General features: G+C 39.2%; 1 protein-coding gene across 3 annotated transcripts; it reads left to right on the top strand.

Moving 5' to 3' along the window:
* Positions 1-742: 742 nt before the first annotated feature.
* CHEK1 (checkpoint kinase 1) lies at positions 743-14348 on the top strand. 3 transcript variants are annotated; one of them, XR_016282295.1, is made up of 13 exons: positions 743-1199; positions 2966-3050; positions 3886-4109; positions 5625-5689; positions 5781-5850; positions 7010-7198; positions 7574-7678; positions 7932-8027; positions 8993-9101; positions 10719-10896; positions 11565-11696; positions 12519-12601; positions 13244-13331. XR_016282295.1 is itself a non-coding variant. In XM_089537767.1 (13 exons), the coding sequence occupies exons 1-13, from the start codon at positions 884-886 to the stop codon at positions 13337-13339; spliced, it is 1767 nt and encodes a 588-aa protein (XP_089393893.1). In that variant the 5' UTR covers positions 745-883; the 3' UTR covers positions 13340-14348. The 3 variants fall into 3 exon arrangements, 2 of the variants coding, with proteins under 2 accessions (XP_089393893.1, XP_089393894.1); XM_089537767.1 differs by having other exon boundaries at positions 745-1199; positions 12500-12601; positions 13244-14348; XM_089537768.1 differs by lacking the exon at positions 743-1199 and adding an exon at positions 1611-2136 and having other exon boundaries at positions 12500-12601; positions 13244-14348.
* Positions 14349-14931: the final 583 nt, after the last annotated feature.

The following is a 14931-nucleotide window of genomic DNA, read 5'->3' as shown; positions in this document are numbered from 1 at the left end:
TTGCCTGATTTCCCCCAAAGACAATGGTCCTATACAGACAGGACAAAATAAACCTGCTTTGGGTCACTTTGGAGGTATGCTGTTTAAATGATGCATGTGTCCTAAGAGTCCAGAAGCTGCGCCAAAGCCACACTCCAGTCCTAAGGGCTGGTGCACAGCTTTGGCGCAGCTTCCGGACTCAGGACACATGCATCATGTAAACAGCATACCTCCAAAGTAACCCGAAGCAGCTTTATTTTGGCCTGTCTGTATAGGGAGGACCGAAACACACTGCAGAAATAGTCCAGTCTAAAGCTGCTTAAAGTGCCCTGGCTGAGTGCTAGGGAATCCTGGGAATTGTAGTTTTGTGAGACATTTAGCCCTCTGTCAGAAATAATGATTTATTTTTATTCCACCTTTTCCTCATGGAATCAAAGCAGATTACAAAAAGGACATTGGATACAAAAAAACAACAATCGTACAGTAAACATAAGCCAGAATACAAAACATAAACCTAGTGTCTAAAGCAAGGTGTGTGTGTGTGTGTGTGTGTGTGTGTGTGTGTGTGTATATATATATATATATATATATATATATATATGTGGTGTGTTCTTTGGACCAAAAGTGCTTCCAAACCAGATTATTTCTCCCAATTTTGTGTTGTTACTCCGCTTTTAACTGCTCTGGCTGCCCGCTCCCGTTGCACTCTGGGACTTGTAGTCCAGCGAGGCCTAAGAGCCGTATGGCTGAGTTCTAAACGCTCCTCGTTAAACTACAAATCCCACAATGCAACGGGAGGAGGCAGTTAAAGTGGAATAATGAATAAGATTTTAGGGAAGTGGCCTAATAGGCATGGCTTCCGAAGAGTCAGTCAGTCGCACAGTCCACACAATCATGTCCATAAATGCGCACTGAGGGGAAACTGGGAGTAGGGCTGAGGCCTAGTCGAGGCCCGTCTCCGCCTGAGGGGAGGAAGGGGAAGGCCCAAGGCGGCCCTCGGCGCCTCAAGGGACTTTTTAGAGCCAGCGCCGCCGCCGCCATGTTCCGCCATAATTTTCAAGGCCCAAGCCGGGGGCGGAGTTGGTGCCGCAATCCGGCCTCGGATTGCTCCGCTCCGGCGCCTCCTCCTCTGGTTTCCCGGCTCCTCCTCTTGCTCTCTTCGCTTTTGAGCGGGAAGCGGAGGTTCCTGAGGGGCCGGAGGGTTAGAGGAAGCCGGGAAGGTGAGCCAAGGGGAGTTTTTTAGTCACGGTGGAGAAATAGTTTGAGTTTAAGTGCTATCATGGCTCAATGCTGTGGGATTCTGGGAACTGTAGTTTGTTGTGGGGCCCAGAGCGGAGCAGAGCTCCGCTCTGGGCCCCACAACAAACTACAGTTCCCAGAATCCCACAGCATTGAGCCATGGCGCTTAAAACCCAAACTATTTCTCCACTGTGAATACAACAGCTCTTGCTATTAGGGAATTCTTCCTCTTTTCCTGGAGCTTGCATCCATTGCTCCTGGTCCTTTTCTCTGGAGCAGCAGAAAACAAGCTTGCTCCCTCCTCAATATGACTTCCCTTCAAGTATTTAAACAGGGCTATCATACTGAGGAGGGAGCAAGCTTGTTTTCTGCTGCTCCAGAGACTAGGACCAGGAACAATGGATGCAAGCTCCAGGAAAAGAGATTCCAGCTCAACATTAGGAGGAACGTCCTGAGAGTAAGGGCTGTTCAACAGTGGAACACACTCCCTCAATGGAGGATGATAGAGCCTCCTTCTTTGGAGGTCTTTAAACAGAGGCTGGATGGCCATCTGTTGGGGGTGCTTAGATTGAGAGTTCCTGCATGGCAGGATGGGTTTGGACTGGATCAAGGCCCTTTTTGGGGTCTCTTCCAACTCTAGGATTCTATGAAACTCGTAGTCCAGCAGTCAAAGGCATAGAGTAGCACTTTTCTAAGAGGCAGCATGGTGTAGTGCAATAATAATAATAATAATAATAGTATTTAAGTATTGAACTAATTCTCTGGGAGACCAGGGTTTGAATTTTTCCTCAGTCATGGAAACCCACTGGAAAAACCTTGGGCAAGTCACACTCTCTCATCTCATCTCATCTCATCTCAAGGGAGGATTAAAGGCAAACCACTTCAAGAACAGATTTTGCCAAGAAAACACCATGATAGGTTTGAGAGCACACAACAACAACAACAACAACAACAGGCAGTGTTTTATGTCCTCCCATCTGTAGAAATGTCATCCTCCCTAAGAGACCTGAGCAGTACTACAAGATTTCTAATTCTGGCTGAATGGTGTAGATACACACTTTAGCACTGTATTACATGTCCATCCTACTTGTATCCTTTATGCTCAGATTTAACAAATCGCAGTACAGTGGGACCTTGTTATGCGCTGGGGTTTGGTTCCAAGATCCCCCGTGCATAACAAAATCCGTGGATGCTCAAGTCCCATTAAATATAATGACATAGCAAAGTGGTGTCCCTTATACAAAATGGAAAATCAAGGTTTGATATTTGAAAGTTAGTGTAGTGTTTATTGGCCATCCTTCTGTAGAAGGTTTAGAGCAGCGTATCTGTTTAGATTAGAGAATGTGGCATTTCTTGCAGGCAGTTTGCTTGGGATTCTGTGTAGATTATTCTGCCAGAGGGAGAAGGCTTGCAAAGGAAGATCCTCTTCATGCCTACCATAGAAATGCAGTGGGCTAGTCAACATAAATTGCAGGCCTGTTACATTTGTTTGGGCTTAATTTTGAGTTTGTTTGAGGTTGATAAAGAAAGACAGACTCCTACTGATTATTCTTTGCTAAGTATGAAGTCCTACTGTTTAAGTACAGTTTTCCAGAGAACGTTGCTAAATGTTGCTCTGCTGCAAGAAGTATTTACTATGGTCTTGACTGAAAAAGGGGGGATTTCAATGTCAAGGTAAGTTCTGATAGCCATATGTTTATGTGTCTTGATTTCTCTAATCCCCCTCCCCTTTTCTTTTAATCTGTAGAGTGTGTGGTGTTTGTCAACATGGCAGTGCCTTTTGTAGAAGATTGGGACTTGGTGCAAACACTTGGAGAAGGTGCATATGGAGAGTGAGTATATGCAGCTTAAGTAACAGCGTTTAACACAGCTTGTGGAGGACTTGGCTCTAGGCTGAGGACTTGGATGATGTTTTCCTGAAACGGATGACCAAACATTGGGAAAGGGAAGATGTAGTAATAATGAGGGTTTTCAAATATTCTGATATTTGTTGGAAGTCAAACTCTGCCAAGAATATACGATCCAACAAATTCCTCACTTGTCTTGCAGTCACTTTCAAGGTGGAAGAGGCAACAAGAGGATCAGCTATTTTAGATCCGATCCTAACCAACAGGGATGACCTGGTTAATGGGGTGGAAGTAGTGGGATCTGTACTATATTTTCCTGGAGTTTGAAACCTGTGTTGACTTTTTGTGATTATGGCATTGCCTTCTAGATGTTCACAGACTCTCTGTTTAATGATCTGATCTAGAATCTTGCCTGGTATTGATGTCAGACTAACTGGACGATAGTTGTTGGGATCCTGCTGTTTTCTAGAGGGAAAGGTTATACTGTGGACTGCAGGCAAAGTTTAGAGTAACTTTAACAATGGCCCCATACAGACTGGCCAAAATAAAGCTGCTTTGGGTCACTTTGGAGATATGCTGTTTTAATTATGCATGTGTCTTAAGAGGCCAGAAGCCACGCCAAAGCCACACTCCAGTCCTAAGGAGTGCAGCATAGCTTTGGTGCAGCTTCTGGCCTCTTAGGATGCAGACATCATTAAAACAGCATACTTCCAAAGTGACCCGAAGCAGCTTTATTTTAGCCTGTCTGTATGAGCCCAATAATTTCTGAGGTAGAAATGCTTTCTGAAATCCTGCTTTCCGTCTCCCCTCCTCCCCCCAGAGTTCAACTGGCAGTGAACCGGCGCACCGAAGAAGCCGTTGCGGTCAAAATTGTTGACATGAAACGTGCTATTGAATGCCCAGAACAGATTAAGAAGGAAATCTGCATCAACAAAATGTTAAATCACGAGAACGTAGTCAAGTTCTATGGACATCGACGGGAAGGCACTGTTCAGTATCTCTTCCTGGAATACTGCAGTGGAGGGGAGCTATTTGATCGAATAGGTACAGAAGATTTTTTTGTTTGTTTTCCCATTATTTAGTAATTTCCTTAAAAATTTCCACTGCTCACTCCTTTCCATCTTTAATTTCTGCTCCAAGAAATTGGTATCTCCCAATAATTTGTGTTTGCAGTGGTATTCTGCTTTTATTCTCTAGAAAAGATTATTCTAAAGGCACATTACATCTTTTTTTATGTGACTGCTGAAACTGAACAAGATTTTTGGTCCAAGTGTGTTTGTCCTTCTGTATGGTATTGTAATTCTTCATGTGCGACATTGCTGTTTACACTATTAAAGAAATAAAAAAACAACAGATTTAAACATGTTCTAAACCGTTTTAGTCATGTTTATAAAGCTCAAAATAGGAGTTCTATAAATGTATAAATTGTAAAATTATGAATAATTGAATATAATTGCGTATATTGTATACTTATATAGCCAGTTATACAATATATACTACACTACATAATAATACCTCGTATGCACTAATACTGTAATACAAATTTTGGATTTGGGAGTAACCTTTTTAAAAAAACTTAGGGGAATTAATACTTTTTTATTTGTTTTTAAGCAAAAGATCATCGATTTATGATACAGGAAACTTTTTTTTAAGTTCAACTTTCCTATGCCTAATGTATACTCCTATTACAGCGTACCTGAGTTTTAAATGTTTGAGCTTGGTTATTGTAACCTTTCAGGGACTTGTAAATATATTGGAAAAAAAGGGGCAAAGCAGATGGCTGGCAAAGCACGGCCTGAGGCCGCTCCAGCCACAAGTGGATCGGATCTGTGGCAACCCCTCCGAAAGCGGGCCACAGCCACAGGACCTAAGTTGTGCGACCAGAAGCCAGATTATCTTGGCTCCTTTTTGCTCCAGTGTAAAGGACCAGAGCACAACCTTGGCTTCTAGCCATGTCGGAGGCATGTGGCATATAAATGGCGTGTCTCCAAAGGGCCAGAAGCCACTTTATTTGGCCCATGTGTTTCCATGGATTCAAAGTAGCCTGAAGCCAATGCTGGGGAATGTGTGGCCTGCGTGCCATTCATCTTTTTGTCATGTGGTGAAGAATCATGGGCCTTGCAGTCATGCAACATCTGAAGGGTCATACATTCACTTGGCCTTGTGAATGGCTTTCAACTAAAATCATCTTATGTATTTCAAAGAATTCAGGTATTGAGACTATAATGTTTTTTTCTCTTTTCTCATCCCTCCATATCCATGGATCTTGCATCCTTGGATTCAACCATCCACTGCTTAAAAGTATTTTTTTTTTAAATACAAAAAGGAAACCTTGGTTTTGCCATTTTATAGATTTTGGTATCCATGGGGGTCCTGAAACCAAACTCCAGTGCATACCAAGGGCCCACTATAAATGTTACTGTGATGCATAATTTATACTATGCGTTGAAGTCATATTTATTTTAGAGTACATAACCAAAATGTTCTAGTAGGTGAAGCAAGTTATTAATAATGTTTCTTCCATTAGCTACTGAATGACAATATGATGTCTTTGTATAGAACCTGACATAGGGATGCCTGAAGCAGAAGCACAGAGATTTTTCCACCAGCTTATAGCTGGTGTGGTAAGTTTCTTTATGCTGCATTTTCAAAATCCAAAATAAAAAATAAAATTTGAAAAAGGGAACATTAATAGATTATATCATTTTTTTAAAGGTCTACCTACACAGTCTAGGAGTAACACATCGCGATATTAAGCCTGAGAACCTGTTGCTGGATGAAAGAGGTAAGAGAGAAGTGTTTCAGAGTATGTGTGTTCGCTTTTAAGTTGCCTGTTGACTTATAGTAAACCCATGAATTTAATAGGATTTTTTTAGCCAAGAAGTACTCAGAAGTTGCCATTGCCTTCCTTTGAAATTTAGGCAACAGTGCCTGGTATTCATTGGCCATCTCTCATTGAAGTATTAATAGGACTGGCCCTGTTTAGCTTCCAAGATCAGATGGGTTCTGATGCCTTCAGGGTATTTAGGCCTAGCTCTAATGGGAGCCAGTGTGGTGTAGTGGTTTGAGTGTTGGACCATAACTCTGGAAATAAGGGTTCAAATCCCCACTCAACTATGGAAACTCACTGAGCGAATTTGGATAAGTCACACTCTCAGCCTCAGAGGAAGGCAAAGGCAAACAGCCTCTGAGCAAATCTTACCATGAAAGCTGCATGATAGGTTCACATTAGAGTCACCACAAGTTGGAGATAATTTAAAACCACACAACAACTACAGCTACTTCTAATAACTTGAAAATCTGCAGTCTGTACAAAAAAGTAGAAACATTTAACACCTGTCCCCAACAGAATCCAGATACAATCTTTCTAGTTTAGAATTTGGTTCTTTGTAGTAACTCACTAGTAGGCAATTTGGCAGAGCATGCGTGCCGTGAGCCTGCGTGCCATTCATCTTTTTGTCATGTGGCTTCAGCATAAGCTGAAAGCGATGTATAGTGTGCCTTTGTATGATGCGGGCACACTGTATAAAGTAGACATAGTTATATAAATATTTACAGTATGTGAAATTGTTGTGGTTCCTGCAGTTCACTTATGGAAAGGCAGTAATAGCCAGAGATATTTAAGGCCAAAACTGAAGGAGAAAAGCAGATGTTGATTGGAAGGGCGTTTCAGTACTTTGGGGCCACCACCAAGTAGGTTCTGCCTTGTGTACTTGGCAACTGAACAAATTTCCCCAGCAGGTACATGAACATTAATATTTCTGCATATCTGTTCTTAGAAGCATGTTATTGCTTCTACAAGCAATCTTGTTGCCTCACTCAGCCACATGGATGATTTATCTCTGTTACAGTGTGCATGCGATTAAATCAATTTTACTTTAATGTACTTTAAACAAAAATGGTGAAGATGATCAATGGCATATTTTCTGCTTGTGTTTGCTTAGATAATCTCAAAATATCTGACTTTGGGCTAGCAACTGTATTTAAATACAATGGACGTGAGCGATTGTTGAACAAGATATGTGGCACTCTTCCATATGTTGCCCCTGAGGTCCTTAAAAGAAAAGAATTCCATGCTGAGCCAGTTGATGTTTGGTCTTGTGGAATAGTACTCACTGCAATGTTGGCTGGAGGTAAGAGCTTCTACTGAGGCTTTAGTTCACTTGTAACATAAAACAAAGGAATTCAGGATACCAGCAATATAATTTGCAATGGATCTTGTATGTTATCTTTTGGGAATTCAGGACATTTATTTAGAACTCTGACCTGCCCTCAAGGCTTGTTATTATTTTGTTTATTTTAATTTATCTTTTCTTTGGTGTGAGTGGAATAATACTCCCAGAAGCTATTTGGAAGCAACCTGCCAACAAGTTTGTAAAGTAATAGAGCGATCTGGCAATAGAGCTATCTGGAAACAAAGGAGGATGCCCATTGGCATTTTCTACAGTGGGTAATAGACATTTGAAGTGGACTGAATGATCACTAATCATTCCCTTCTTTTCTGCTAGAATTACCATGGGATCAGCCTGTTGATACTTGCCAAGAATACTGTGACTGGAAAGAACAGAAATCATATCTTTCACCATGGAAGAAGATTGATTCATTGCCACTGGGTATTTCAACTGGTTGATTCATCTTACATCTGTTCTGTGGCTTAAAAGATTTCTGGTGAAACTGGAGTGTTCTTGTTTTTTCCTGTGTGCGGGTCATATGTGCATCAAGAACATGGAATTGCCAAGATTTCTTCTAAAAAATATTAAGTAATTAATTGAAATAGGACACCTCAGTTTAGCTATAAATTATATTACTGTGTGGACTACTAAAGTTGTTGGGCTTGTATTAAAAATATTTCTTGTTTCTTTGCAGCTTTGCTTATCAAAATATTAACGGAGAAACCCGCATCAAGAGTGACTATAGCAGACATTATAAAAGACAAGTGGTACACAAAACCTTTACAGAAAGGTAAATTTCTTTAATATATAGCTGTACCTCTTTCAAATATTGTCACATCTTCAAACACTTTCAATGATGTCACGCATCTACATCCTGTGTCCTTGATATATCCATTATTCGACAAACCCAGATATACATCCTTCCAGTACTGTGATTTTTAGTGGGAACACAATCTTAATGAAATTTCTGATAAAGAAAATAGGTCCCAATTTGCTTTTATGCAGTTTGGGTATAGATATTGATGATCATTGTGATAATTTTGGAGACATTGAGGTTATTTCATTTTCTCCCAGTCTGCATAGTTGATCCAGCCATTAATTAATTTTGCATGAATATCCTTGAGTTTATTCTTGAGCTACTAATACCAAAATTGTTTGATACCATCACCCTCGCCCCCTTCCTCTAGAGGAAGATTAATTTCTTCTGCTAATCTGCCCCAAATTTTAATGTATTCCTATTGGATAGTTTAAAATTCTTTGATGTTTAATCTCTTTTTATGAGTTGATCACTGTTTTTATGATTGGGGGGAGGGTTGGGGTCTTGGGGTTTTTAAATTGTAATTTTTAATTGTTTGATGTTTTATTTATACTGTTGGAATCCGCTTTGATTCCTTCAGGGAAAAGCGGAATACAAATTATTATTACTATTATTATTATTATTAATGTCAGTATATTCAAGTAGAGATGGAGGATAATGAGAATGGTGTTGGATAAGAGCAGAGTCAGAAGGCTTCCCCCCAATACACACACACACATACACACAGAGAGAAGGAGGGTGTTAACATTTGGGTGTATCTAAAGGGGACTTGCATGTTTAACTTCTTCTGGCACTTACAAAAGAGACAATAATAAACTTGCAAATGGCATGGATAGCCTGTTGCCCAGCATTCAGAAACAGCATTTTACTCAGCCTATGACAGTGAATGTCTAAAAATTATTTTCAAAGCAATGGTGACAGCATATCTTTCTCTGCAGGCATAAAACGATCTCGCGTCTCTTCGGGGGGACTTTCTGATTCACCAGGAGGTTTTTCTAAGCACATTCGATCGGATATGGACTTCTCTCCAATGAAAGGCACATACAGGTGAAATGTATTTGGCTTTGTGGTCTTCAGCTGATATTTTATCTTGATAGCATCTGGTTTTATTCCTTCCTCTGGACTGTGATGTACACATGGAGGTCTGTAGTTCTTTCTCCTGTGCTGGCATTCCCTGAAGCATGTCTTAAGTGCAAGCAGAAAGAGTTTGTGACACTTTGTAGAATGTACCATAGGACTGTTATACCTGATATAATGTAGTTACACCTACATCCTTTCCTGCCTCTTACCAGGAAAGGATGTAGGTCTAATTATATTATATCAGGTATAACAGTTATATTATATGAGGTATATTATATCAGGTATAACAATGAATTGCTGCCTGTGTGCTAACAAACTAGAAGCAAAACCACCGAGGTGATGACAGGCACAGAAATGCTACATACGGTTGCATTTATTGCCTGTAGTGGTTAGAGTGTTGGAAAGGGCCTTTGGGGGTTCATGTTTTAATTACCGCTGAGCAGAAATCTCATTAGAAACAAGGATGACTAAACTGAGGCTGTCATACTTCAGATATTCCATGCGATTGGAAAATATGATAATGCTTGATAAAGTGGAAGGGAGTAGAAAAAGAGGGAGACCTTGCTATAGGTAAACTGACTCAATTAAGGGAGCCACAGCACTGACCGTGCAAGTCTTGAGCAGGATAGTTGATGACCAGGGCTCTTGGTGGTCTCTTGTTCATAGGATCACCATAAGTTGAAGTTGACTTGACGGCAAATAACAAAAAGAGCATTAACTTTGAAGTTCAGTGAGTGATCATTTGCCAGTAACACTCTCATCTTGTCTTGCCTCACACGGATGTTGTCGGAAGAAGGAGGGCAATGCACATTGCCTTGAAATTGAAGGAAAAATGGGATGCAACTGTAAATATTAAACAGATTTAACATACTACACTGACATTCTTATTTAGTAACTTTGGTGCACTTCTCAGAAAGGTTGGTCAGTGCCTTTAAGGACTATCCATCTCTTCTTTATTAGAAAGTACATCTTCTGTTCAGCTTTGAGCAAATAATAGACTTAGATCTTAAATGAGATTTTAATGCACATACTTAATATCAGAGTCAATAATTGTTCTCTTCTAAGTGTTTAATTCAGTTTGATGCTGTTTGCATATGTAAGAATATTAAATAGTAACAGATATTGTGATCTTGAACATGTTTGTCTGGGAATAGTTCCCATTGAATTAGTTGGGACTTATGTCTGAATAGATATGTACAGGACTGTGCTAAAAGGTGCAACAAGACTGTTGTTTTGTTGCCACAGTTTAACACAGTTGTCTCTCTGGAAAACAGAAACCTTCTGTTTGTATGCTGTTTTTATTCTCTAGTTGTGGTTTCAATAATAATCCAGGTGCATTTCTAGATATCTGAATATATTAGCCTCTTCCTGAGTTACAAAGTAATGATGGAAATGGGATATAAATTGAATAGATAAATAAGCAGGAGACTGTCTAATTGTCATGAACAACTTGAATGTCTGAAGTACACTTATAATACTATAGCCTAGATGAGTAGCTTTATCCCTTCAAAGTAAATAGTGCCAGAAAATGTGGCATTGTGATACATTAGTAATATTTATTTTCATTTGTTTTCATTGTTGCAGTGAGGAAAAAAGGACTTATTCCAATTCCCAGCCAGAACCTGGCACTGGCCTATCCTTTTGGGACAGTAGTCCTGCCAGTATTGACAAGCTGGTACAAGGAATCAGCTTCTCCCAGCCAGCTTGCCCTGAAAACATGCTGCTGAACAGCCAGTTACTTGGCACACCAGGATCTTCCCAGGTAAGGTTGTGCTGTTAACAGTGGCTTTTCTATTGAACCATTAACTTGTTGCTGCTGTTGAACTTTGTACTGGCATGATAGCTTTTGTTTCATTTCTTAAATCCCATTTTCCCCCCCCCCCCTCTTCTTTTATAAATATGACATACTTGGTCCAGGCAGAAACCATATTAGTTTTCTGTGACTTTTTCAGGCTATGTGGCCGTGTTCTGGAAGAATTGCCTGCATCTTCAGAGGGCCACAGATGCAGCCAAAATGTCAGGAACATGGCAAAAAACCACAGAAAACTCTAGATGCCAGCCATGAAAGCCTTCAATTTCACACAGAAACCATGTTTATTCTTTATTTACAAATATTTATAAACTGCTTGCATCAGAAAATTCAGTATAGTATACAATATTAATAAAGCACACATGTGAAAAAATACATAAAATCAATATATAGTATTTACATTATCTGTAAAGAACATGCAGACTGAACTGTACCTGGAAGGTTTGCAAATTATATCAGATAAAAGAGTACTCCACAGTGGGTGCCACTCTTCTAAGTGGTCTGATTCTGTTGAGGTTCTAACAATTTTTGCCTTGTGTTTTAAAATCATCTTTGTTTGAAAGGAATACTTTTAATATTTCTGTCTCTAATTGACTTTTGGCACCTTTCTCATCTCTCAGAATCCATGGCAGCGCTTGGTGAAGAGAATGACCAGGTTCTTTTTGAAGTTAGATGCTGATCAGTCGTACGAGATTTTGAAGGAGGTTTGTGATAAGATGGGCTATATCTGGAAGAAAGGCTGCACGAATCAGGTATAATGGAGGAGATTATTATGGTGAAATTTATTAATTTATATCTTGTTTTTTCACAAAAACCTGGACTCAAGGCAGCATACAAAAAATTAAACACAGATAAAAGCTTAAGTAAAAATATTCAAAAAAGTTATTGTTAAAGTGTTCTTTAGCTGTCTTTAGACTTATAATCATTTAAAACAAATCCATAAAAGACAAGGGATAAAAAAATCAGCACAGCAGGATGGCATTAAAAGGTGTTGCAATCCATTTTAACTTGCTGACAGCAGAGCCATCCTTGCCTTTCTACAGAAGGAGTTCCAAAATCTGAGAGAAGCCATGGAGAACGTTCTCTCCTGTGTTCCCATAAAATGTTCCTAGTAAGGTGGACTGGGAGAACGGCCTCCCTTGATTATTATAGAGACCAAGCATTCTCATTTAGAAAGATACTGTCTTTCAAATAGTCTAGACCCAAGTTTTATAACCCATCACTAGCACTTTGAATTGTACCTAGAAACTGACCCAACACCAGTGGAGCTGTTGCAAAAAGAGAGTCATACCTGTAGATGTACTTTTTAAGCTTGGAGACACATTTACTTAGCAGGGATCATTCCCTTTATTGAATGTAAGGTCTTTTGTGAAGACCTTTAGTCAGGAATATTTCTTATTTGGTTGCTAATCTTCTTTGGAGAAAAATAGTTTTACCACTGTTCCACACTTTTTAAGGAGTAAATCATATTAAATGATTTGAGACTGACTTCTGATATAGTTAAATTGAATTCTAAACCTATTCCCCAGTAACATATTATTTTTTTCCTTCCGAGGTCACTATATCAACAACAGATAGGCGAAACAATAAACTGATTTTCAAAGCAAACTTAGTGGAAATGGATGAAAAAATTCTCGTGGACTTCCGTCTCTCTAAGGTATACCAAAAATTAAGTAACAAATTTCATTCCAAGAAAATTGGAAACACTTTTTTGTGGCTAACTGTCTCGGCAGCAGTTTATGTGGTTTATTTTCATATGCATTCAGTTTTTCTTTTCATGTAGTAATTGTGCTCATGCACTGGACAAGCATAAGCAAACTTAAGCCTATAAAATGTTGTCTTCTGTGAAGCTTGCTGGTTTTTTCCCCCTTAAATATAAGATGCCTCAGTATTTGTTTCTTTATTTGAAAAAGCATACCAAGGTATTATCGCCTATAATCTCTTTTTACTATACTCCTAATTTATATATACTTTTTAGTGTGTGTGTGTGTATTATTTACACCTAATTTATATTAGTGCTACTTTGCTTTTTAAAATTCATTTTATTCATTATAAATCAGTTTAATTTTCATTTAGATTAATCAGTTTTCCCCACTCTTACTTTTTATATCATGACCAGTCCACATAAACTGATGTAAAGACCATCAATCAATCCAACTGTAACGTTCTGAACTACTTGTTGCCAAACATCCATCTGATAATGCTGCTTCTTCCCCTCTCTTGTATCTATAGATGTTATGGCTGATATTTGGATCTCTGTATTCACATTTCTTTTGATGCATTTTCTCTCTCTATGTAGGGTGATGGTTTGGAGTTCAAGAGGCATTTCCTGAAGATCAAGGGGAAACTGACTGATGTTGTTAGTGCACAGAAGTTGTGGCTCCCAGTCACCTGATTACTGTATTCTGAGAGCTGATCCATTTTGACTCTGCCAAGGAACAGTTATTCCTGACATGCCCTGACTTTTAGACATTTCAGTGGAAATCTATTTTGGTTTCCAAGTGACCGTTGTACAAACACTCCATATATGATAATGGGTAGTGACTGTTGCGAAGTCACACTTTGGAAAAGACTTGCTAGCATACCTCTCCATTAAATGTGATCATGAGAATTGCCAGTGGCTTAGCTTCATTCTAGGTTTTGGCTTGATTTCTTTTTTGAAGTGACTAAAATATGTAAGTCATCCTGACCCTGTTTTCTCCTTTTTTTCAAAGTGCAAACAATGACACAATAAAACAAACAGAACATGTGGGTAAGTGGGGAGCCACCCAGTAGCATTTATTTGGTTGTTTTTAAATCTAAGAAATAGCTTATTTTATCTGAATGTGGCTGAGGCCATTGGAATAGAAGTAGAAGGAGGTCCTTAACAAATCACTTTCTTTAGCCGATTACTGTTTCTCTGTTAAGGGTTCCTGAACGAAGCAATTCAGTTCTTGAGTTTTGCTTTAGCTTTTATTTACCTCTCTCTAAAGAAAGTATAAAATGCAGTGAGCCATTTTTAATACTGTTCAATCTTGTTTCAAATGTTTTCAGGGATTAGCTCTTCCTCCTCATCCCCCTCCCAACATACATCTATTCACATTCATTGCACCTCTGAAATAGAAACATGCAATGAAGTGGGAATGATTAGCAACTTGTCCCATGTCACACTTTCCTTTCCTCACTCCCATACAGGTGCCAGGTATGCCTCAATAATGTGTTAGTCCTTGAACAGATGACAACCATGTGCCTTAACTAATGATTATGTTGCATGTACCATTGTAGATTGAGTAAAAAGTAAGTTGAGACAGAAGTAAAAAGTTGAGACTGTAACCTTGTTTCTGACCATGTGCCTGACTGACCTTATTTTATACTGTATTTAGAAAAATGTGAATTTTTAAAATGTTTGTAAAAGAAAAATAATAATAAAGTGTCTTTTCAAAATGAAAGCAAGCAAGTAACTGTTAGATTGTATTCTATTAATGTATTGCATCACCATGCATCTTACCTTGTTGACTGAAAAAGTGGCGAATACTAGAAGTTGACATTTATTGCAAAATTGCTTTGGGAAATAACTGCAAAGCGAGATCCCTTTGGGAACAAACTGGTGGGAGACATGTCTGGGAATTCTGCTTACATGCAGTTTCAGGGACACATACCTTAAAAGTAGCCTAAGGCAATGGCCTATCTGGCCAGTTAACAAAGGCTTCAATGGTTGGTCCCAGGAAACTACAAGGGATTCCAGGCTGGTTGATGGTTTTACCAAAAGCAACAGTGGGATTGATATGGCTTGGGAAGGACAGATGGAGAAATGGAGCAAGGCTCACAATAAGGGGTAGGCAGAGAGGCTGTCTTATTGCTTTAAATGGAAAGCGCTTCTTTGTCTCAGGTTTCAAGAGGAAATGCAGAATGTTTGGGGCCAGGATGAAGCACTTTAGATTTGATAGTTTTGTTTACTTGGATGTTCACATGCCTAGGGAGATGACTCCTTTTTTTCTAGGATCTTCT

This window comes from Sceloporus occidentalis, unplaced genomic scaffold (genome assembly GCF_023333645.1).
Source record: "Sceloporus occidentalis isolate IW3139 unplaced genomic scaffold, rSceOcc1.0.p SCAF_9, whole genome shotgun sequence".
In the NCBI taxonomy this organism is placed as follows: Eukaryota; Metazoa; Chordata; class Lepidosauria; order Squamata; family Phrynosomatidae; genus Sceloporus; species Sceloporus occidentalis.
Note: the sequence above shows the minus strand (reverse complement) of the source record. Positions and strands in the feature narration are given on the sequence as shown.

Coding starts and splice junctions, on each gene's coding strand:
- CHEK1 (XM_089537767.1), top strand. CDS start 884: ATGCGCACTGAGGGGAAACTGGGAGTAGGGCTGAGGCCTAGTCGAGGC. Junction 1,200..2,965: donor GGTTAGAGGAAGCCGGGAAG/GTGAGCCAAGGG, acceptor TTTAATCTGTAG/AGTGTGTGGTGTTTGTCAAC. Junction 7,199..7,573: donor CACTGCAATGTTGGCTGGAG/GTAAGAGCTTCT, acceptor CTTTTCTGCTAG/AATTACCATGGGATCAGCCT.